Source organism: Ictidomys tridecemlineatus, chromosome 1 (assembly GCF_052094955.1).
Source record: "Ictidomys tridecemlineatus isolate mIctTri1 chromosome 1, mIctTri1.hap1, whole genome shotgun sequence".
In the NCBI taxonomy this organism is placed as follows: Eukaryota; Metazoa; Chordata; class Mammalia; order Rodentia; family Sciuridae; genus Ictidomys; species Ictidomys tridecemlineatus.
In genome coordinates, this window is record NC_135477.1 from 45,273,188 (window position 1) to 45,294,319 (window position 21,132).

Sequence of the window (21,132 nt, forward strand, 5' to 3'; positions counted from 1 at the left end):
AGGCCAGGCACACTCCTTTCCCAGCTGGAGTCTGAGATTCAATAAGAGGGGAGGGACTCTTTGAGTAACCCTGTTGTCTATTGGGGCCTGCATCATGCTTGAAGCTGCTCTTGGTGTCCACCTCTGACTACTCTTAGGCGCCTCTGTTGCTTACAAAGGCCAAAAACTACCTGCTGCTATCAGAGGCCACAGACCATAGCTTTCCAGATGGCCCTGCCCTTCGACCACACGAGGGGCCTTGGGGCACCTAGAAATAAAGAGAAAAGCGAAATATGGGGTTGGTAGTCGTCATGTATCCTGGGTCAGGAATTTCCTCACACTGAGAGCCCCATGATCTTGGGGCACTGGGCCTGTGGGATCAAGTTGACAGTTGACCATCCCTCGCTCCCCATTGAGGGCTCATTTGGGAAAAAAACATTCTGGCCCTGGAGCCTTGTCCCTCTCCCCGGGTCCCTCAAGGCGCTTGGCACAGGGGGGAGGGTGTGTGTGGGTGAGCAGCATCATTGGAGAGAGGTGCTGGGTTCTTAGCCTAGACTGGGCGCGCACTACCCTGCGCGCTGGGGTGGTCAGAGGCACGTGTAGGTTCACCGCGAAGGGGCCTGCCTGCCTCTGCCCAGCTCCAAGCCCAAGCGAACCAGCGCGCTGAGCCTCCTCCCCTCCCGCTTCGGGCGGCCTGAGCCCGCGCCCGCTCCAGTTGCTGCAGCTGCCACTGCTGGCGGCTGCGGGGAGCGCGGGGCGCGCGCCGAAGAGGATCGGGCAGCGAGGACGGTGACGAGGAGGAGCCGGAGGAGGCAAGAAGGAAGAGCGAGCGGAGGCATAGGAGGCTCAGCGTCTTGGAGACACGACTCGGGGTCCAGGGAGCATGGGCTAGCAGGAGGCGGCGGCCCGGCTCGCACAGGGGCGGCGATTAGGAGCCAAGCGCAGCCGGGAAGGCAGGCTGGCGCTGGGGCGCCGGGGGCCGATTCTACATTATTAAAGAGGTGCCGCTTAATAAGCCAAGAGCGGCTAGTTAGCGGCGCGGGAGGCGTGTGGGGAGGGGGGTCCCCGGCCTGAGCGCAGCGCACACGCTTGGCGCACGGAGGGCGGCGCGGCGCCCAGGGCACCCGGGCCTGCGCGCGGAGCCCGGGCGGGCCCGGGGGCAGCACAGACCCCGGGCGCAGGCGGCCCGCGGCGTTCCCTGGTTCTGGGCGCTCCGGCCAGCGCAGCCCGGGGTGAGCGGGGCGCGGGCCGGGGAGGGGGAGCCGCCCGCGCGCTCCATCCCCTCCCCCCGGGCGGGCCGGCGGCGGGGGAGGGCGGGCGCGGCGGCTGGCTGTATATATCTCCGCGCACCCCGCCAGGTCGCGCACAGCGCCCCGAGCCCAGGCGCCTCCCCGCCCCCCTCCCCGCGCTCGGCGGCGGCGGCGGTAGCAGTAGCAGCAACATGGCTGTTGATGGGTGTTCGGGGTGGCGCTGGCGGCGGGAGGAGCTCCCCCGAGCCCCTGCGCCGGCCGCCCGTTGCTAGCTATGGCAAATGGTGGCGGCGGCGGCAGCAGCAGCGGCGGCGGCGGCGGCGGAGGCAGCGGTCTTAGAATGAGTAGCAATATCCACGCGAACCATCTCAGCCTAGACGCGTCCTCCTCCTCCTCCTCCTCTTCTTCCTCCTCCTCCTCTTCCTCCTCGTCCTCGGTCCACGAGCCCAAGATGGATGCGCTCATCATCCCGGTGACCATGGAGGTGCCGTGCGACAGCCGGGGCCAACGCATGTGGTGGGCTTTCCTGGCCTCCTCCATGGTGACTTTCTTCGGTGGCCTCTTCATCATCTTGCTCTGGCGGACGCTCAAGTACCTGTGGACCGTTTGCTGCCACTGCGGGGGCAAGACGAAGGTAAGCGCGCCCCGGGCGCCCACCCCCTGCGCCAGCCCCGCCGCTGCTTCCCCGCGTCCCTTGCAACCCACCTCTTCGCTCCGCAGGGCGCAGTGCCTCCCTCCAACCCTGCCTGCTTTCCCTTCCTCGCCTTCCCCTCCCACCGCTGTCCCTGCGCCCTCCGATCGGAGCAGCTCCGGCTGCGCGCTGGGGGGTGAGGAGTTGTCCGCAACCGGTGCGCTTCGGGACGCGGACGCCTGATCCTTTCCCTTGTTTATTGTAGGGTTGCAGTCGGCTGCGGCTGGGGCCGGGGTGGGGGACGTGACTCTCGGGTGCTGTGGTGCGGGGTGAGGAGAACCAGTCCGGTGGGGACAAACGAAGTGGGACCACAGGGTGCGTGTTCCGCCCCGCTCACCTGCCGCGGCGCGGGTGCTCGCGGTGGGCCAGGGGAGCACAGCCGCACTTCAGGATCCTGTTGCGGAGATGAGTTCTTGGGGCCCCGAAAGAAGGAAAGGTGCCTCGACAAGGGGGAACTCTTTTGTACTCGGGAATCCCGGGGGAGGAACCTGGCTAGAGAAAGCTGGGTACCTGAGGCGGCAGAGAAAGTTGGGGAGATCCATCCCAGAACTGGAGGCAACCCATAGGGCTGGGACTTTAGGAAGGTGGCGAGGTCACAAATCTGATGTCACCTCCCACTCTAGTCTTTAGACATTCTTGTAGAACATGTCCACACCCCAAGTTTTTTGACTGCCCCTGTACTTCTGTCCCCAGGCCACGCACTTTGGTCCCCGCACTTTGGGTCCCCGGAAATGCTACCAGCAACAAAGAGCTGGAGCTCTAGGGCCACCCGCCACACAGAGCCCGCGGAGGCCGCGGTTTCACTGAGCCCCTTTTTGGAGCTCCAGGTGGTTTAGGCTATTCCTGGCAAAGACGCCCACCAGGCTCCCTACACCTTGGAAGTGTGGCTGCTAGGATGACCGCCTGGCCGTGACCTTAGAGGTGTCTCTCTCCACCACCTGCCACTGGCTGGAGATGGGGGCTGGGGTAAAAGACAGTGTTTAATAGAAAACCGCAGAATAGAGAAGAAAGAATGGGGAAAAAGGACAGAGCTACCTTTTTTTTTTTTTTTTTTTGAGTAATTGCCATTCTAGATGACTTTACAACACTCACAGTTTTTGGAGGAAGAGGATGTCTAGGGGAACTGTGTAGAGTAGACACACACCTTGGTCTGTAAATATTTGCACCTTTCTTAGTAAAGTTAATCTCAAGACCCCTCAAACTTCATATGGCACAGCAACTCTTAGCAGCCTCCTGGCCACTAAGGACAGAAGGAGGAAAACCAGGGGCTAGGGTGAAGGCTGATTGTACAAACACAAGGGCGAACCCAGGCGCTGTCTCCGGTCATTAATTATACATCATGTTGGGTGCTACTGGAGCTCAGCTGTGTTTTGTGGCAGCACGTTTGTGTTTTGGAAAATACTGGTGTGTTGGAAGAAGGGAGAAAAATAAAAAAACATTCTCTTCCTTGTCTTCTCACTTCTCTGCTTGGCTCCAGAGGTTGGCTATCCAGCTTTCTTTGGATTACCTTCTGAATGATAGAGGTCAAGGAGGAAGACCTCCCACCTTTGGAAGAATCCCTTGGATTAAGCAAAATTCTAAGCACCAGGGCTGGAGATGCCCCCTGCCTAGCCCACCCCCTGGGAACACACTCATTCACAGAGCCTTCTTAGTCACACAGTTCCTCTCCTCCACCTCCCCCTGACAGACTTCAATTCTGGAATTTTTTCCCCCCTTTTACTGAGATTCAGCCACTGTCCTTAGGGGAATGATAGCTCATAGTTGCATGCATTTACAATATTCTCCAGACAGAGTGATTTGAGTGAACTTGTTGACAGCCTTCTGTTTTTCAGGAAGTGGGCAATTTTGGTAGAATGAAAACTTTTCAGTGAGTCAGAATAAGATGTGTTGGTTTTGCGATCCTTGGGTTTTAAACATCGATTCTAAAAATCTTTTTACTCTAAGGAACATGTAAGTGCTACCACAGTGCCAGTTTGTCATGAAATGCTCGTCTGATAGTTCACATAAGGATTCTTTCCTAAGTGATGACCAAGCAAGACTTGTGTAATTTTTCATAAGAAAATAGGGATTTGGCAATGATCATTAGAAATAACAATCTGTAAATCTTTGGCTGTATTTTGCAACCTTAAGACCAGCGGAGTACACATAGCTGCAAGTTTCTATAAGAAAGCAACTTGGGACGAGATGGGTTTTGGTTGATTGAAAATAAGTGAGGCCAATATAGGATGAGATTAAGTTATTTCTTCTATATTGAGGCCACTTTAAAACATGCCCGCCCCTTGATTTGTTCAATGCAATGGTGTGTAGCCAGCTCATCATGACCAATAATGGCAAGTCAGGCCCTTTCTAAGCTTTTCTTTTTAACATTGGGGTCTGCATTTTTTTTTTTTTTTTTTTTTTGCAGTCACATTCTTTGGCCCTTCTTTCTTTTTTGCTTTCCAAGCCATTTGATAGTGTTGTTGAGATTTGGTGCAGAAGAAAGTTTTTTAACTTAACTTGAGAACAGTTATTTTAGTGCTGGCTTTTCCAAGCAAACCTTGGCTGCTTCCTGCAGAGTTCTACCCATCCTTGGATGTGTTCACCTGCCCTCACTTTCATCCAGGCCCATGGTGGTTTGAGCGGAGGTGGAGTCCCAAGGAAGGCAGGCCTTTTCAGCATCTGAAATTCAGAGCGAGAGATGTTTCAGCAGGGTGCTCCAAATCACACGCATTTGGTGTCTGGGTCTGCATCATTTTTGAGACAGAGCATGTGCAGTGTGGGGTCTCTTCCCATGAGTACCTTTGGTCTCCAATTTACATAGAGCCAATGACTTTCGCATTTTGAAAACAGTAGAATGTAGAGTTTTTATAGATTGTGAAAGAGAAAGCCACATTTTCTCCCACTGGCCACCTGGGCACGGTCATCCTGGTACTGTGTGCTCTTTGTTGTACCTTTTCACATTATTGCTGTTTTTTTTTTTTTTTAACCCTATTGGATTTCATCAGAACTCTCTATTCACTTGAAAATGGCATTTTTGAGGTCCAGTCCAGCGGCAGATAAGGTGAAGAGGAGCTACTATGTTTGGTGGCAGCACATTAGTGTTTTGTAGCCTGGATGAGGCCACGACTTGGAAGAAGTCCTTTAACCTCTCTGTCTTTCCTTGTGTGTCAAATAGGAGGTTTGAAATCTGTGAGCTCTGCTGTCCCTTCCCACTCTGGGATTCCACAGAGGAGAGGGAAAGGAGAGGGGCATTATGGGTAAAATCTCTGGTCCTGCCTTTGTTTTGCAGTTCCCTAGCAGTCCTTTAGGAATTCAGCCTGGAACCACTTCTGTGTCTTTACGCCCTTCCTCTGTTCATCTAGCTCACAGACAACTTCTCTTTAAATGTCTGGGGAAGCTGAGGCCCCCTTCCTCATGGAGCTGTGGTTTGCTCCGGAGCCTGTGTGTGGCTGTTCACAGTCTCCCTGATATCCTCAGTTTGAGCTGATGCCCTTGTAGGCACTTGGGTTTGATCAAGGAAGGTCTGCCTGTAATGAATTATTGAGGTGTTGTCTCCATGGCTGTGTCTGAGAAAACAACACATTTTCCTCTGTCAGGCTTGTGACTAATATAAATATCAGACCCCATTATGGCTTGGTAATTACCCAGGGTCTGGCCTGGTGATTCAATCAGAGCTGCAGCTTCAGTGCCTTGAAACTCTGGTTTCTGGATTGGCCCCTGTGCCTGGTCTCGTCCCCACCTGGGGACTGCTGCACTGAATGACCTTCAGATACTCGCCTTTGATCAGGTCACTTGCGGGTGGCCCTGGAGAAGTTCTCCCGTCCCAGTCACGGGGTAGCTCTGGCTGGCCTGTCCTTGTGCAGGGAGCCTGTGCTTCTCATTCCTGGCTCTCTCTATGGAAATGCACTCTTTAGGACGTCACAGACTGCAGCCACACAGACCCAAGTTAAATGGTGGATCTCACACCCGTCAGCAGGGCATCTCTGGCTGGTGATCGAGTCGAGCCTTGATCTCTCCATCTGCAAAGGGACATCATGATACTTACTTTGTAGGATTCTTATGAGGAGCAGAAGTAATGGCCTCTTGTAAAGGGGGCTACCACAGTTTCACAAAGTGTCGAGCCTATTATCTCTCTGATTTATTGAACTGTGAATCTTGAAGGACACAGACTATAATAAATAGGGATTTCGAGACAAAAGGAGCCAGATGTCTACTGTCTTGAGTCAAGCAACCCATTCATGTCAGACTGAGATTTGGGCTGGTGGCTCTTGGCTTGGGTGACGTGGGATGACTGTGGCTGGGTGGTCATCCCAGGAAGGCTGTGTGGATAAAGGCCTGGCAGGATGGTTAACCTGTTGATGGTGGGGATGTTGGCAGGCGTGGATGATATGGTGGTCCTAGAGCATTAGGGCTGGCAGAAGGGGGACACTATGGCATTCAATGGGTAGGTATGGCTCTCCAGCATGGCACCCTTGAAGAGGAACTAATTCTGTCCTTGTTATCCCAAGTCTAGAGCTTCCAGACCTGTCCCCCGCAGTGGTGTAACTGTGTCCTGGCCAGGACGCTTTCTATCCAGATAAGATTTTTTTCTGGACAGCAGCTTGCACTGTGTTTCCCTAAGTATGTTCAATGGAACACTTGCCCTTGAACTTACCTTGGGAACATGTCCAGCAGTCAGGGCACAGCTGAGCTCCCCTGCTGGGGGATCACATCATGGGCAAGTCTTGCTGGGAGAGAAATTGACTGAACTGTCCTCACCTTTAGCAGCCTGCCCAGATGTCAGGTCCGATGCGCAGTGCCCAGGGGTCAGCCTCAGGCAAAGACCTCAGTGCTTCGTGCCTCAGTTTTCTCATCTCCACATTGGGATTGTAACAGAGCTCAGCCCTTTGGGGTAGGTACTGTCACTCACTGCACTGTATAGCTCTCTAGGAGGGTGCTGAGGACCCACTCTTCTCTTTGCAAGTTGTGGACTGACCCCACCTACAGGTGCCCTGAAGACTTTATTAAATATCCACAAGGAGGACAGCAGTAGCTACACCAGTGTTTAGCCCGGGAAGAGGAGATTCCAAGGGCAGGATCAGTTGAGCCCTTGCTAAATTTCACCGCTGTCTCCTCCCTGCATAGGAAAGTTCACTGGGTGCCTGGTAGCAACGAGTAAGCGCTTGCCTTGGGTCAGTCTCTGTCTCTCCATCCCTGGGGCACAAAAAGCCTGGTGCTGAAGCCAACCAATTGTCATTGAATTGCAATGCCAAGACCTCTTTCCCAAAGTGGGTAGCTGGGGTGTCTTGGTTCACAGTGGCAGTGGCTGTGCTAATCTGTGAATCACAGCAGCCAACACCACCTTCCAGGGACTTCAGAGCTGTGGAGCCCCCAGAGGGATGCCTCTGTGGTTCAGATGAAAGCACTGTGTTTGTGCTGTGACACCAAAGTCTCCAGGCCTCTTGGAAACAGTGGGCCTCATGGAGACATCTTTGGGGCTCAAGCAAGGTCAAGCTTCCTGTGAAACATTTGAACTTCCACTGCCTTTCTGGGCATAGTAGGAGCCGATGGAAAGTGTCTCCCTCTTTAAAATGCTTCTTGGGTGGGTAAATTCCTAACCCTCAGCATACAGAGAAGGAAACTTGGACTTCTACCCTCCAAGGCAGTGTGTCTTAGTGTTCTGGATAGAAGGCCTAGGAAATTTGCATTTGGGATATCAGATCTCTGCTTCCAAGGGCTGGAGAGAGCATCTGGTCCTGGGCTTCTCAAACCTTCATATGCACAGAAATCACCTGATGTTTTGGGGGGGGGGCTGTTCAAAGGGAGAATGAGGAACTAGGGATGTAGCTCAGTAGGAGATCCCTTGCCCAGTGTGCATGAGGCCCTGGATTTAAAACACACACACACACACACACACACACACACACACACACACACACACACACCACAATGCAGAGTGATTTACAAGGTCCAGGCTTGAGGACTTGAGATTCTGCATTTGTGGCAAGATGCATGCTGTACTAACGCTGTGTGGGCACACTTTGCATAGTAAGGACCTGGTTCATTCCTCAGCCTCTAGCCAGCCCATCCCTAAAGATGGGCTTATTGTGAAATATGGAATTTCCCAGCTCTTCAGTGGCATGGAGGGAAAAGAAGTGGAAGGTTGACTGTGCTAGACAGCCAGGGCGAAAAAACCGCTCAGGCCTTTTGGAGGAGCTGCAGACAGGCTGGGCTTTCATTGCTAAAGCTGGCTGTTGGGGTGCCCACTCCCAAGGCACCCACAGGCGCGGTGGGTTTGGGTTTGGATGGATGACCAGAACAACATTCTGGAGCATACAGGGTGTGGTCTGAGTGTTGCCCATCCGTGTGTGGGCTCTCCTTCTTGCCAGTTTTCCACACTGTGAGGGGTGTGGCTTCCCACAGTCCAGGATGTCAACTCCGCCAAACCATGGTCTTACCAAATGAAAGGCTAGTGGTGCAGCTCAGGCTGCGTGGTGCTCCTGCTCCAGGGAGCCAGCGGGTGGCCACGCCCTCTGGAGTGTTTGAAGTCAGCAAAGCTGCCAGCCTTATTTTCCACATTGACCCTGGTGGGCCTTCCCAAATGGAGGGTTTAGCTTCAAAGGCCCCTGACCACTGAGTGCATGGGGGTGACAGGCAGCCCCCCCCAACATTATTGTCTCCCTTGCACTTCTTAATAATTCCAGCAGATGACAGTGACAGTGGCTTCTTTTCTTACTGTAGCAAGGTTTTTCACAGCTCCTCTGGCCAGGAACTTTTTTCTTGATATGTGCTTTTTATGTTGTTCCATTGTCAAAGGGATGGAGACAAGATAGGGTTTGTCTATGAATATTGTCACCAGCCAAAATAGGTCCTCAAATAAGTCTTCTGGTTGTCATTGTTATTGTTGTTGCTATTATTATTATAGTTGTTGTTGTTTTGGCTTTTATTGAATATTAAGTGCCTACTGTGTGCCAGGAATCAAGCCAGGAGCTAGGGAAAAAGTCATGCAGACCCAGTTCCCACTGTGTGCTCCTCAGGACCCTGCTTGACAGTGAGCAGGGATAAAACCAGTTATCTTCTCGTGGGGTATAGATACATGTGACGGCTTGAGGATAGGAGCTGAGTCATATAAATACATCCCCACACAGATGTTGCAAACCTCATCTGGTGAGCTTGGAGCTGGTTGGGACTGTGGTGGGTACAGATACATTTTCTGCTTTTCTTTTGGGAGGGGTAGCGGGTTAGATGCTGTGAAGAGACTCTGGGTGAAAGGGATGGCTTGGTTTGGTGATAAAATAATGTTTGAGTCATTCCTAGATTTTAATACTTTATTTCACCTATGTGTCTCTCTGGACCGGTGGGTGACAGATTTTATTTACCCGGGGCACTTGCTTAGGCAGGGGCTGGAAGGACCATTTCAAAAGGATGGCTGCTTTGAGATGGAATTTGCTTTGGGTTTGGCATTATTTGGTAATTGTCTTTGGGACATTATATCTAATTGCCAATTTGGAAATGTAATTGGCACTCCAGGGCCAGAATGGATACACTTAATGTCGTCAGGCTGAGCCTGGGCATCATCTCTGCGTACGATCTCATTACCTGTATGACTAATGCTTCTTTACGTGGCCAAAGCTCAGATTATCTAAAAACATCTTGTGTTCTTTCTACTCTTCTTCTTCTTTGTCCCTCTGGTCCTGGGGATGGAACCTAAGGCTTCATGCATGCTAGGCAGGCACTCCAGCATTGAGGCACACCCCAGTCCTACATCGTATTCTTTATGCTATTTCATTGGCTTCTCTCCCAGGTTTTTTTGGGGACCCAGATCCAACTTTGAACATTTTAGAGGGAATTAGCAGAAAAGCCTGTATTCCTTCTCCCCTTCCTTCCACCTCCTGTTATCAGAGTTTGCTTTCATTTGAAGAGGGGAGCTATTTTTTTTTTTCATTTTTAAACAAAAGTAGAATTTTGAATTTGTGACTTGAAGTGCAGTTTGTCTCTGTGTGTTCCCTGCTCCTGTCTGGGACCATGATGTCTTCTGCAAAAGTGTTTTTATGGCAAGATTTCTAATAATGTTCTTTCCAGGGTCCCTTTTGACTGTACAAAGCCGTTCATCCCAGGTGCGTCCACCGCTTTGCACATCTTTGGAAGGTCGGTTAGCTGCTGGTTGCTGGGATGGCACTCAGGGACCTCAGGTTAAAAGTTTAAGTTCAGTATTCATCTTGTTTTCCTGTTCCATGTCTTCTTCCCTCTTAAGAGAATTGACAGTCCTTTTTCCTTCTCTTTGGGAGTGAACTTGGGGTTGGGTGGAGGTGAGGGTGGAGAGTAGCTTCTGCAGGTTGGGGACTTGAGGTGTGTAGGTCAGTGGAGCACTGACTGGGCTTGGTGTGACACATTCAGAGGCACATGGGGTTATGAAACACCGTGAGGGGAGGGAGCTTGGAGGCCCAGGGTTCTACTTCCTCCCCAGTCCTGGGAGTCCTCTTGCTCCACTGCCAGAGGGGATTGGGATGTTCATGATCTCCTGAAGCCACCATTCCACTGGGGACCAACCCTCCTTAGAATGAACTTGGAAAGATCTTTCTCCTTTCTCTTTGCTTCTGGTCTGACTTTGGGGCACAGAATGAGTCTGGGTGGATAATAGATTTCAAACGTTGAATCCATTCCAGGGAGATGCTGGACTGGGTGGTGTTGAGATGTTGATGATGTAGTTCAGATGCAGGATGACCTTGACCTGTTACTCCCATACAGGACACATTTCCTCTCTGTTAGCTCCTGGGTTTCCCTCTTGCCCTGGGATGATGAGGTTTCCCTTGCCTCCAAGTTTGGAAAATGTCCTCTTCTGATGGTTGAGTGTTAAAGTTTGCCCTCTGAGATCTCTTCAGTCTGTTAGAAGCTGTGAATGGAGGATTCTGGCTGTCCTTGGACCATCAACTCACTTGTTGACCAGTGGCCTATATCCCCTATTGCCAATGTTTAGCTTCCTTTGCGGTTTAGCCTTGGGCTTGGCTAAGGGAAGATGTAACTCAGGGGTCATGCCAAGAATCCAGATGTGCATTCTTTGTAAGAAGCTGGAGTTGCACTTGCTTTCTATGTGTTGGCTCTTTTGAGCCCACAGGAGAGAGAATGGATGGCGATCTTGAACCTCTTTTGGCCTCATTTGAAATGAGCTCTTCCTTAGAACTGAAGGTGTCCTTTTCCAGCTCTTTTATGTCTCCTCTCTTCTTGGGCTTCTGTGTGACACTCTGGCCATCCTCCCTATTTTGCTAAACAGAAAGGAACCAGAGAAGAAAGAAAATCCTATAGGAGGAGAAGGTGAGGCAGGGCAGGGAGTGGAGGGAGGTGGCCACACAAGAAAAATGCAACTTCTCTTCTGGGAGCTAGAGGGTGGGTAAATATATAATTGCATGTGTTTTGTTTTTAGTCTCTTCACCTTTATCTTGATGAATAAATCATGTCAAATGAGCTCATTTCCAAGGAGTGAAGATTTATATAAAGACCAGTGAGCAGAATGGTTTCATTTTGAGAAACTTTTAGCTTTTCAAAGGAGAAGTTCTAATTAACTGGTAGTGTAGGCCTGCGTGACCCCATGGCACAGACCTTAGAGCCATAGGGCTTACAGGACCTTTAAAGAATTGTTATAGGAGAGTGTGAGCTTTCTGTTCTTATCTTTGAGAGAAGTGGCTGAGTTAATCCTGTTTTTTCTTTATGTAGCTTTGGAAGGGGGGTCATTTGTGTCTCTGGAAGGAGAAAACATAGGTATCGGGTGCTATCTGATGGAGATGAAGAACTCAGACATGAAGGTTCTGAGCCCTGGAGGAATGATTTGGAAGAGGAAAGGGCTTATCCAACTGGTGGGGATTTTTGTGCCCACCATTAACTGGCCACAGCTTCACACATTGTTTTTCTCCTCTGTGTGCCTGGGAGCACTTTTCTTCCAGAGCTTAGAGTAGCTGTGTTAGCTGCCCATAAATTATGTCCATTTCTTCTGTGGATCATGGCAGTCACAGGCGATTGGATGACAGATTCTTGAAGAGTCTAGGAATGGTGTCTCCAGCTGAACCCACAAGAGAACTCAACAGTTTGCTTCAGTCTTTTTTTTAAAAAAAAGTCCATTTCTTAAGTTCATTTGTGACCTATTTTCCCACAAGATTTTTTTTTCAACATCAATGTTTTATATTTTCAAGCTTAATTCTGAGTGTGCTCCTTAATTCTGAGTGTACTTAGTGAATGTTCCTTATAGAAAATACAAGCTAGGCAGAGGCTTTAAAAACAAAACAAAACACACAAAAAGCACCAAACACTTGACACTTATTCGGATAGCTACTATCAAAAACTGAAAATCACAAGTGCTGGTGAAGAGGTAGAGAGACTGAACCATTATACACTGTTGGCAGGAATACAAAATGGTGCAGGCACTATGGAGAACAGGATGGGGATCTTTAAAAAAATTGAAAATTGAATTATAATTTGATCTAGAAAGTTCACTCTTCCCATCTATCAAAAAACAAAACAAAACAACAACAAAAAACCCCACAAACAAACAAACAACAAAACAAAAACCAGATAGATACTCAGAGGATATTTGTGTACTGTGTTCAGAGTGGCAATATTTCCAAGAAACCACCTGAGTGTCTGTCCATCAACAAACGAGTGGATTGACAAAATGCAGCATCGCTGTTCTGGGATGTTATTTAGCTTTAAGAAAGAAGGAAATTCAGACACAGGTGTTACATGGATGAACCTTGAGGATATTAGGCTGAGTGGAATAAGCCAGGCCCAGAAGGACAGGTGCCCCTCACCTGCAGTACCTAGAGTGGGAAGATTCACAGAAACGGCGAGTAGAACTGTGTGGTTCCTAGGGCCACGGGTGGTGGTAATAGGGAGTTGTTTAAGGGGGGTAGAGTTCAGTTTTAAAAGTGAGAACGTTCTGGAGAGAGATCACATAACACTTTGAACATGTTTAACATGACTAAATATACACTGACAAATGAATAAATGGTAGAATTTTATGTTATGCGTATTTTAATACAGTTTATTTTAAGAAAAGAAAAATAAATTACTTAAAATTTCCCTTCCTGGAGATGACCTCTTTGGACTCATTTCCTGTCCTGCTGCATTCTTTACTGGGCTGCTCCTATTTCTTTGGTGAGCAGGTTGATTTTCTTCCTTTATGGATTGCAGACCCTTGAGGGCACCAAGCTGGTCTTGTTGGCTAGGTGGTACCATGCTGCCCGAAACGGCCCTCTTTCTGCCTATGGAGTCTCTTACTGGCATCTGCTCTTATTTATTTTTTATTTTTTTTAATGAAGCATTTAAGTTTATTTATTTATTTATTGGTGCTGAGAATCGAACCCAGGGCCTTGTGTATGCAAGGTAAGCACTCTACTAACTGAGCTATATCCTCAGCCCTTATTTTTACTACTACTACTACTACTACTACTACTACTACTACTATTTCTCACAGTTCTAGGGATAGAACTCAGGGCCTTATACATGCTAGATAAGCCCTCTATCCCTGAGTTACACCCCTAACTTACATCTGCTTTTAGAGTGAAGTGAAGGGACTGCGCAATTTTTGACTTTGCCATAGTATCTATAGTGTCTGAGATAAGCTGAGACAAGTCGTTATCTTGTGGCCTCAGTTTTCTCATGTATAGAATGTTCTTTGATTTAATGATTTCAATCTAAAGCCATTTCCTAAATCAGATTTCCAAGTTATACTTTTACCTTTAAAGATCCAAAGATTGAGTTATTCAAGGAAGTAGACCCAGGGAGCAGATTTTGTTCTACTATAAAATCACAAGAGTGGAATTTGATTGATGTGTCCCCAAAATTTCAGTATTGACTTTGATGAGGTGACATATTTAAAGAATTACAATCTGAGGACATAGGCCCCATTGGAAATACCATCCAAGCTATCATTAAAAAGAAAAGAAACCTCAGAAATTGGTTTTTGTGACTCTGCTGTTACTTCTAAGGACACTACTGAAGTTTTAATTTTAATTTTTGGTGTGGGGATAAAGGTTGAAAACATTCCAGATTATGGAACTATAAATAGGACATGATGATAGGCTGGCTTTGTTGAGGTTGGCATGAAAAGAAACATCTGATTAAAGAGAAGGCCATGCAAACCAACCTCCTTTGATGCTTTCCCCCTAAACTCACCCCAGAAGGCAGCCCAGGAGACAGATTGTTCATCTCAGCCATGCTCCTTGGTGCATCCCAGATGCTGAAAGCAGGACTGATTTCTGCAGCTTCTTAGCAGAGGAGAGTCTGAGCTGGGCTGGTGTATACCTGCAATCTAGCTACCTGGGAAGCTGAGGCAGGAGGATGGCAAGTTTGAGGCCAGCCTCCGCCCCGTAGCAAGGCCCTATCTTAAAAATGAAAAATACCAAGGACTGGGGATGTGACTCAGTGGTAAAGTGCCTCTGGGTTCAATTCCCAGTATTGAAAACAATAAAGTGTATTTGAAGGGGTGTTTCTCAAACACTCCGTACCATCTGAAATAAAATTCCCCCTGAACTGTAAGCAGCCAGCCCAGGAGAACTTACTGGAATAGCTCTTAGGTTACCTAATATCCATTTGATTATGCTACCGGGGCCATCTATTAAGTTTTAACTTGTCACAGATAAAATATGTTAACACTTCATAGACCTGGACCAAGTGGCTTTTGGGTGTTATTAAGCGAATGGGTGATTGTTTAGGACTCAGTGCAGTCTAGAAGTTTAGAATCCTCTGTGCTGTTGCCTAGGCCTCATTCGGGAGTGCAAATGCCCTCCAGGTATTTATTACAAAATAAACTAAACATTTAGACAGTAGGGATTGCAACTGCAGAACCAAATACTTGATTTATGGGCATGAGCCAGATATGACAGATTTTTAAAACTCTGGGAACCTTTTCATTTCCCAGTGACAGGCAGTGTAAGCACTATATTTTTTAATCGATCCCTTCTTTTAAGTCAGGAGCTGAAATGTTATCATGCAAATCTCTCTTGAGTTGCATGGAAACTAATAAAATCACGAAGGTTTCTATTTGTACTCTGCGAACACAGACTGTAATGAAACCGAAACAGCCATCTCCAGGGATGATGCTATTTAAATGCCAGGCAGGGCTTGAAAAGGATCTTAATGGTGGAAATATAAGCTGGCCAGCGAGAGATCCCCTTCTCCCTTCACAACCTCACTGGTGCCTGTTGGCCTGTGTGCTCTTTACTTCCTGTCTTCCCGGGGAATCCATTCAAAACAAGACCCTCTGGTCTCTGGTACGTCCTGTCTGTCACTTGCTTTGGAACACAGCAGTTGATTCCAGAACATTCTCTCACAGCCTCTCAGGTCTGGCATTTCTCTCCAGAATTACTGCTGCAGGAACAGACTCTTTTGAGAGGTTAGTGAGCATTAAACATTGTTTTAAGCTCCTTAGGATGACTGTTATTTGCTCCTCAGAACAATCCTATGATGTAGGCATTTTTATAATTTGCACTTTACAGATTAGACGGTGGAAGCAAAAGCAACACAACTTTTTTTTTTTCTTTTGCATAGAAACTCTGGGGCTTACTTAGTGTCTGGTAGCTCCTAAGCTCTTTATGCGTGTGTTAAGAATCTTCATGACAAACCCGTGGAGCAGGTAGGAGTATCGTCCTTGCTTTGAAGATGAGGAAACTGAGGCAGGGAGAAGTTGCATAGCTTACCTAGGGTCAGAAGTGATGGGCAGGGATGGGTTCACATCCAGGCGCATGGGCAATGGAGCCTATGCCCCATCCCCTGTGCCACGCATCTTAGTTTCTCCCCTAGTTGTAGGCTGACCCAGTTCCACTCATCCCTGCCACACTCTGATGACACAGGCAGGACCAAAGAGAGAAGTCAGTGTGTTGAGACTCAAACATCATTCATTTATAGATGAGATATGAGGCCCCTTGACAAGTTCAAGGAATTCCTTCAAGATTGTGTAGTCTCCTTAAACTCTGCGTTCTTCTTGCTGGAAAATGGTCTACGCCTTTTCTGAACCTCTTGAAAAGCAGGCATTCTGTGTCTAGTTGTGTAGGTTGCTCACTATACAACTCCACAGTGAGCTCTGATGTGCACATCAGAGGCTGTATAACTGTACCTCATGAACTATGGTCCATGGGCCACATCTCCGTGCTGGCAGGGGGACACAGAGTAAATACTGAGGCATTTTGTTCCTGAGTATTATCCATCTTTTTTGAAGTTTTAGAAAAAAACACTTTTTAGTGTTAGCATATACAGAGAATATATTAGGAGTAGCATTCAGAATTTGAGCATATTTTTAAAAACCTAAGAGAGCTGTGTCTGTGGGTGTATGCGTGTGGGTGTCACACTTTTCTGCTCCTCCAGGCCCACCCGTGTGTGCACACAGGCACACACATGCTCAGGTCTGATCAGATCGTTCCCCACCCTCCCTGCCCATCTCTCAGCCTCTGGGGCTGTGCTAGTGAATGAGCGGCCCTGGTGAAGGAGAAATCAACACATCCGAGTTCCCAGGTCTATTAACATTGTGTTCTGACGTTGGTGGGACTAGAATTGAATCAGCACACTTTCGAAGAAGGTCCTAGAACTCGTTGGGTGATTTCGAATCTTCCCTTGCTTTCGAAAGAGCCATTGGCTGCCTCCTCCACCCTTCAGCCTGGAAATCCACCATCTCAATGTGGCTCTCTTTCTAGACAGTTGAGATGGCCTTATGCCTGCCTAACCTAACCTCATCTACAGAATATTTGGAAGCATGGGCAAATTGGTCAGGTAGCATCTCTTTTTTTTCATGGCTGTCCTTTCCCCAGGAATATGGGTGGTGGGAGACATCATTTCCCCTCTGGTAGTGCCAGCAGCCACACTGCATGGTTCCAGGATTCCCAGTGGTGCCCGAGGCCCCTTGGAGACCTGCCCTGCCTTGTGCAGGCCATGGCCATCTCTGTACCAAGCCAGGTAGGCAGGCTGGCCTTGGAGGCTGGAGTTGTTCAGTGCATAGTCTGCAAGTCCGTATGTGGTCATTTTTAGGCATCTACTTCGGCTTGGAAAATATGCTCACAGCATGTAATTCTTACTGTCAAAACCAGTAAGAGAAACATCAGAAACTTGGGATTCACAAAAGGAGGAACTGGTCAAAGAGGGAATGGCCAGAGTGACCCCACCAGAGCTGTGGGTTGTCCAGGCAGCCTCAGCCAGTTCCCCTCCAGCCCCAGACCCACAATGTACTGATTCCATTGCTCTGACCACGGTGCAGCTCTTTATGTGATGCAGGTCTCCCCTGCTCTGCGCTTGTTCTAGGCACAAGCCTTTGGGAAGGGCGCATGCTCCAGTGCCAGTCATTTGGGTCCCTTTGGCCCATGGTTGGTGAATAACAGGACCCTGAGGACTTAGATATGGCTTCTGTGTTGCCAGCTGTGCTATTTTTAGCTCCCTCCCACGCCCCTTCTGTCCCCAGGTGTTTGTCAGCACAGCATCCTGTGCCTACATGGAAAGTGGCAGCTGGAGGCCCGCCCTGCCTTGTGCAGGCCGTGGCCGTCTCTGTACCAGGCCGGGTAGCCAGGCTGGCCTGGCCGGAGGGCTGTGGCCAGGATGGTTGCATAACTGGCCTTTCTGTGCTGGTTCTGGGGAGGAGGTAGAGCCAGGGAAAACAGGTCTCCGCTCCCTGCCTCTGCCCACACTGGGGGCTGGACAGGCTCATGGGCTGCTGATGGTCTGTCCCTGTCTGGAGCTGCAGCTGCTGCTCTGGAGCTGCTGCCCATGACTGCAGAGTGCCCCAGGCCTTGGTGACCTCCCTGTTGCTGGGCAACGTGGAGACATGGCTCAGGAAGATCCAGATGTGGTAGAAGGCCAGGGGTGGCTCACTCCTTCCCTTCTAGCCTGCCATCCCAGCCTCACGCCCCAGCTCAGCTCACCTGGCTGGGAAGACCACCCGGGAGGCCTCTCCACCCACCTCAGTTGGCCTTCCCATTCTCTGCTCTGAGCTGGCTGGGGACTGCCCTCTGATGCTGCACCCTGTTTTCCATGAGGACCTCCTGCCTCCTCTGTGGAAGCTGCTGGTGGATGGAGCTGGTGGTTTCTTTCTTAGTCTGTGCCTGGCAGGTGATCCTGGAGGGCAGTTGGTGAATGTGGTAGCTGGGCTTCACAGAAGGCCATCATCCCAGTATCCATGCTCTGCCATGGTCTCCTCTGAGTCAAGGCTGGCTTTCTGTGACTTACTGGTGACCAGGTGAGCCATGGAAGCCATGCTGTGTGACTTCAGAGGATAGGTGAGATGACCCTTGCAGCACCCTCTGGGTCTCTTGGAGCACTTTCCTGTAAGGAGTCTCGCTGCCCTGAGACCACTGTGCTGTGAGAAGCCCAGGACCTCTCCCTGGGCTGGGGTGAGGTTGGGATGCCACACACAGCGGGTGGGGGGAAGAAAGAGACTCTCTAGGGAGAACAAACCATGCATGTGAAGGAGCCCTCCTGGAAGTGAGTCCTCCAGCTCCATCTCACACCCACCAGGGATGCACCTCCTGGCCGATCCCTCTGTGAGCTCCTGACTCAAAAAATCATGAACAAGATAAGATGATGGTCTGAGGCCACTGTATCTTGGGCGGTTGCTTACACAGCAGTAGATTACGAGAACAAATAACTGCTGTTGGTCAGTGTCCTTCCACAGGGTCAAGCCCTTGCCCGCGCTCTGTGTTCCTCTAACCTCTCTTCCCAAGCTCGCTGTCCTCAGCCACGTTGGACTGGTGAGTCCATTGGACTTGTTGCTTCTGCACTCTGGGGCTGCCATTTCTTCTCTCCTTGTCCTCTCTCGGCTCTTCCAGACTCACCTGGCTCCTGCGAATGTTGGCCGACTGGGTTCCTAGGGTGAAGAGCCTGTTGCAGTGTTGGCCAATTCCCTTAGTGTAAACGCCCCCACCATGGTGGATTTCAGGATAACTGCATGATGTCACAGCACACAGAGGCACATGTTAGCCACATGTTATTGACGTGGGAACTGAAGCTCAGAGAAGTCCAGTCCCATTCCTGGGTGGCTCCCAGGTAGCTCTGGGATCTGACGTACTTGGACTCCAAGACCACACTCTTTCCTCTGTGCCCCCTGCTTCCTGTGGGGACAGGCAGTGTGGCTGCCGGGCTGTCCTTCCCTTTCTTCTAGGTCAGTGGTCTTTCCGTTGCTTTCCTTGGGTTGCTGCTGGTTTTCCCTTATGTTTACCACATCTAGCTGGTCACAGCCACTAATTTGTGTCTTGGACCATATTATGGTGTCTGGCCTGTGGCGTGCCCTATCGTCACGGAGGCACTGCATCACCAGGCACCTGTGGGTCCATCTTGAGACTCGACTAGCTCTTTGATTAGGCCAGCAGCAGTGACAAGCAGCCCCAGTGTGCCAGTGCCTGAGCACGGCAGTCATTTGTGCATTGCTTATATAAAGCACCGCGGAAGGTGTGACTTTTTGGGGTGGGGTGGGACCTTGTTCCATGCAGGCACCCAGGGACCCTGGCTCCTAACACACATGGACCTGAAATCTTCTAGGGGGTCCTGAAGATCTCTTATGGGTCTCCTGCTTCTGTCTGGCTGGTGGGGAATGGTCCCAAGAGGTAGCTTTGTGGGGGAGGTTCTGGAAGCTATTCTTAGCATTTCTGTCCCCATAGTCCATGGGCCAGAACTCAGGCATGCAGTTCCTTAACTGCAAGGGATCCTGGGAAATGTAGTGGTATATCAGGGGAAGCTTGAAGGGGGTTTGGAGTCTGCATAAAGGGTTCCGGAGTCCCAGGCTGAGGGCTTCTGCAGTCCATGGCTGGTTCTGCCCTAACTCACTATCACTGTGACCCAGGAAAACAACTGGGTGTTCACTGGTACCTGTTAGGTGTTAGGGTGGTAAGCCCTTTATTAACTTCATCTCCCCCAATTCTTGCAACAGACCTAGGGTGTAGATCTTACTACCTTTATGCCCATTTTACAGATAAGCAGACAGAGGCTTGCAGTGGCTATCATTTGCCTAAGAGGTGTCATCACCTCTTAGTGGACTTCTGAGTGGACTACTGTCACCAGAGCAGGGGGTTTCCTAGCTCTAGAGTGTCAGCTCTCAGCCTCACCGTGGCTCACAGCTCTGGGGTTTGCTCAGCGCTCCCTCTTACCCCAGCCTTTAGCTCATGAGCTGCTCTGCTTTTGAAACAGCTCCGGGAACAAAGGGACCAAGGGGTTTAACCTACCTCTCTCTCCATGCACCAAAGAGAATGAAGGCATCCCGACTGTGCTGGGTACCCCGGCTGCTCCTCCTCCGCCATGGTAGCGCAGTATCTTGAGAGCTTTTTCCTGGGCTGCCCTTCTGAGTTGAAGGCGTCATCTGCTGCTCAGCCCTCTCTCTGGCTTTGACTGTTGCCTTGAGTGGCTCTTCGCCTGGAATTTGAAGAGCAGAAGGGGGATGGATGCAGAGGTTCCCATGCCCCTCGTCTCGCTCCCGTGGTGAAATGCTCCACCTTGATGTGCCCCAGCGTGGCAGCCCATTTCCACCAGGTTCAGGTACCACGGTTAAGCCCAGTGGGTTCAAGAGTTCACTGCTGGGAAAACAGGATTGAAGGTGAGTAATGGCGTGAGTACCAAGGCTGCTTTCTAACAGCCAGTGGACCAGAACTTAACTGTCCTAATGAGCCTCATTTCTCATTCTGGTTCGTTCAGTGTGGCCATCAGGAGCATGCCCTCCGGAGCTGGTCTCCTGGGGCTTAAATCATGGTTCTGCTCCTTGCTGGTTTGTGGGCCCTGAGCCAGCTTCCCACCCTCTTCCTGCCTCAGTGGACTCCAGTGGCAGCAGAGCTGATGATAGTTAGCAGTGCCTGGGGTTATTGGGAGGTTAAGACGTGTTAAGTGCTCAGAGTGACCTCTGATATGTACCACGTGTTACTTATTATGATCAATTTAATTTGGTCACCTTTGGGAGACTATTTTTCCTAATGTGGACCTTGACTGTGACCTCTAGGTTGTTGGTTACTCTGTCTTTTGCTTTGTTCTGCCCAGGTTTGGATAGTATGTGTGTCCCGCCGCTGGACTGTGAGATCCCTGAGGCCTGGGACTGTGCTGTCCATCTTTGAATCTACAGTGCCTGGCGATCACCCCAGTTGCCCGAAACTTTGTCCCCACCTTGAAGGCTCCTTTGAAGACAGGAATCTTCTTACGCTAATCTCTGTTTCCTTAGCAACCTACAGCAGTGCCCAGTATCACAAAATATTTTTGAATAGGGGCAGGACTGCAAGAGTTGAATGGGTTAACACCTTTGCGTGAAAA

At 49.9% G+C, this 21,132-nt stretch overlaps 1 protein-coding gene across 34 annotated transcripts in view; it reads left to right on the forward strand.

The window, feature by feature from the left end:
- Positions 1-653: 653 nt before the first annotated feature.
- Kcnma1 (potassium calcium-activated channel subfamily M alpha 1) overlaps positions 654-21,132 on the forward strand; it is a 708,132-nt gene continuing 687,653 nt past the window's right edge. For 10 of the 34 annotated variants that reach the window (XM_005325852.4, XM_005325855.4, XM_040272891.2 and 7 more), the window contains exon 1: positions 658-1,863. In XM_005325852.4, the coding sequence (XP_005325909.2) occupies positions 1,504-1,863 (360 nt within the window). In that variant the 5' untranslated portion in view covers positions 658-1,503. Of the gene's footprint in view, positions 1,864-21,132 lie in introns of all 34 variants that reach the window. The other 24 variants (XM_040272877.2, XM_005325841.4, XM_005325842.4 and 21 more) reach the window with 7 other exon arrangements.